The sequence below is a fragment of the Trachymyrmex septentrionalis genome, unplaced genomic scaffold, assembly GCF_001594115.1.
Source record: "Trachymyrmex septentrionalis isolate Tsep2-gDNA-1 unplaced genomic scaffold, Tsep1.0 scaffold2, whole genome shotgun sequence".
Classification (NCBI taxonomy): Eukaryota; Metazoa; Arthropoda; class Insecta; order Hymenoptera; family Formicidae; genus Trachymyrmex; species Trachymyrmex septentrionalis.
In genome coordinates, this window is record NW_017305179.1 from 2,682,881 (window position 1) to 2,685,100 (window position 2,220).

Here is a 2,220-nt window from a genome sequence, read left to right on the forward strand (position 1 = left end):
ACGCATAATACAAGATGGTCAAGTGCCGATCGAAGACACGTAGTTTGTAATAGGAGATTGTTCATTGTAAGAAGAAAAGACGAGAGAAAAAACAAAGTTCGGTATGCCCTCACGATCGACTATTTAACATTCGATTGACGTGCAGGCGTCTCTCACACTTTCATTCCCCTTTTATCTCTACGATTGTTGCAATTGATATTCCATGTCTGTGCCTACCAACTTGGAGAGCGATTGATAATGCAATAGTGGATGTGGTTGGTGAGACGACGACGGTGACGATATTCGTTCGACGACGACAATGCAAACATCTTGGCACAATACGACCTCAGATTCTCTCTCTTGTCAAAAAATTTCAAGAAACTAAACAAATTTAATCGTTTGGTATCGGATTCATTGTATTCTCTATTAAATTTCAATGTAAATAAAATTATAAATTAAATATCTATACTTATATTAATTATCATCTGAAAATAGCTTCATTAGAAACATTCTTTCTGAAATGAAACAATTTTATTTCACACTTACATTTCCTACGTTACATCGTTGCAACTGTATAGCATATATGTATATTCTTATAATTAATAACACACACGCGTGACCCAATCGTGTACCTCTTCTTAGATACACACGTTCAACTTCCTCTTTTGCAAATTTTTTGTAACATATAACTACATAAAAGTTCCGCGACATTTTTTACAAGTCGATCGCTTTGGAAAAAAATGTTATAGTTAATTGTTGAGTCTATATGGCGAGTGTATAGGGGAGTCAATTTATAGTTTATCATATTTTAAAAATACAAACGACGTCATGGAAATGTTCAATCAACTTGTATTCACGAAGGTGCTCTCTCTCTCTCTCTCTCTCTCTCTCTCTCTCTCTCTCTCTCTCTCACTCACTGCTTTGTCCCCTTCGCGCATTTCATATGAATAACACATTTAGCGTATATAAATACTTACTCATTGACAGAATAGTAATGACGATAGATAACGCTAATGTAATATCCATTTTTTCTCGTCCCGGCGTATCGAGTAACGATGAGCGTATTTACGCAAATTATATTCTTCCTTCAATACTATCTCGAATAACGATTTGTCACAATTCGTTCTCGCGTTACATTCGATTGCATGCGCGTCTTCCTCGAAGGATTTGTCTCTTGGCGATCCATCCTAGGGCTATATAGTCTCATCCCCACTCAGACAACTTGCAATCGTATCCAGCAGGGGACTGATGCGAGGGAGAGGCTAAATGCATTTTCATTTTTCTCCCTGCTTCCTATGAATCGCGGATCGAACCCCGCTGCGAGGGTTTCAAGCTTCGTAGATTTATATGTATAGCGCTCATCTGACCCGGTGGTACAGTGCCCCACAGAGTCCTGCCTAAAACTAGCGCCAGAATGAATCAAACTCTTGGCAACATCTGCATAAACTGTACGCTTGTTTGCTACATAGAACGTACACAATCTTGACGGTAGGTTGTCACGAATGAAAAATGTGAGGGTAAGAGATATTTATGTGATATTACGCACGCACGCACGCGCATATAGAGTGTGTGTGTGTGTGTGTAAAATTAAAAAAGCTCAAACGGCTAGTTTGAAAGTAGAGAAAAATTCATAGGTGTAACTCAATTGAAGTGAGCCTTGACCGTCTTGACGCAAGAGTACGAAAAATTATAAGTTAACTTTCATCTTTTGTGTGAATACTCTTTTTCTGATTCTGCTAGAAGAATTGAAAGAAATACAACCAGAGAATTGAAAATATTTCTATTCTCTTGATTCTGATATTAAAGATTGTAAAATACGAATTAAATAAAGCCGTCAAGGAAATCTATAATCTCGCATCTTTGTTACCATTATCGCGGATGGATAAGAAATTCACTAAATAAATTGTTTTAACTTGAATGATAATAACTGATAATTGCTAGAGAAACACATACGTACATAACGGAAGTATACTGATAGATATGTTAAACCGGGAACAAATATTTTATATAAAATTATATATACAATTTTATATATTTCTATATAAATGGACATATTTTATGTAAGATGCGCATGATATATCATTTTATCCGTATATTATCTTCATCGAATATTAAAAAAAGATAAAATGATACATCATGTGCACCATGCGTGAAATGGAATGGAACTCATATAATTATGTGTAATTCTAGATATATAATCACATATATAATTTTATAAATAATTTAATATAATTTTATATA

General features: G+C 35.0%; 1 protein-coding gene across 1 annotated transcript in view; it reads right to left on the minus strand.

Annotated features, from left to right (window-relative positions):
- LOC108747369 overlaps positions 1–1,133 on the minus strand; it is a 5,015-nt gene extending 3,882 nt beyond the window's left edge. Inside the window, exon 1 of the mRNA XM_018484790.1 lies at positions 957–1,133. Coding sequence (XP_018340292.1) covers positions 957–1,005 — 49 coding nt within the window. The 5' untranslated portion in view covers positions 1,006–1,133. The remainder of the gene's footprint in view (positions 1–956) is intronic.
- Between the last annotated feature and the right edge of the window lie 1,087 nt (positions 1,134–2,220).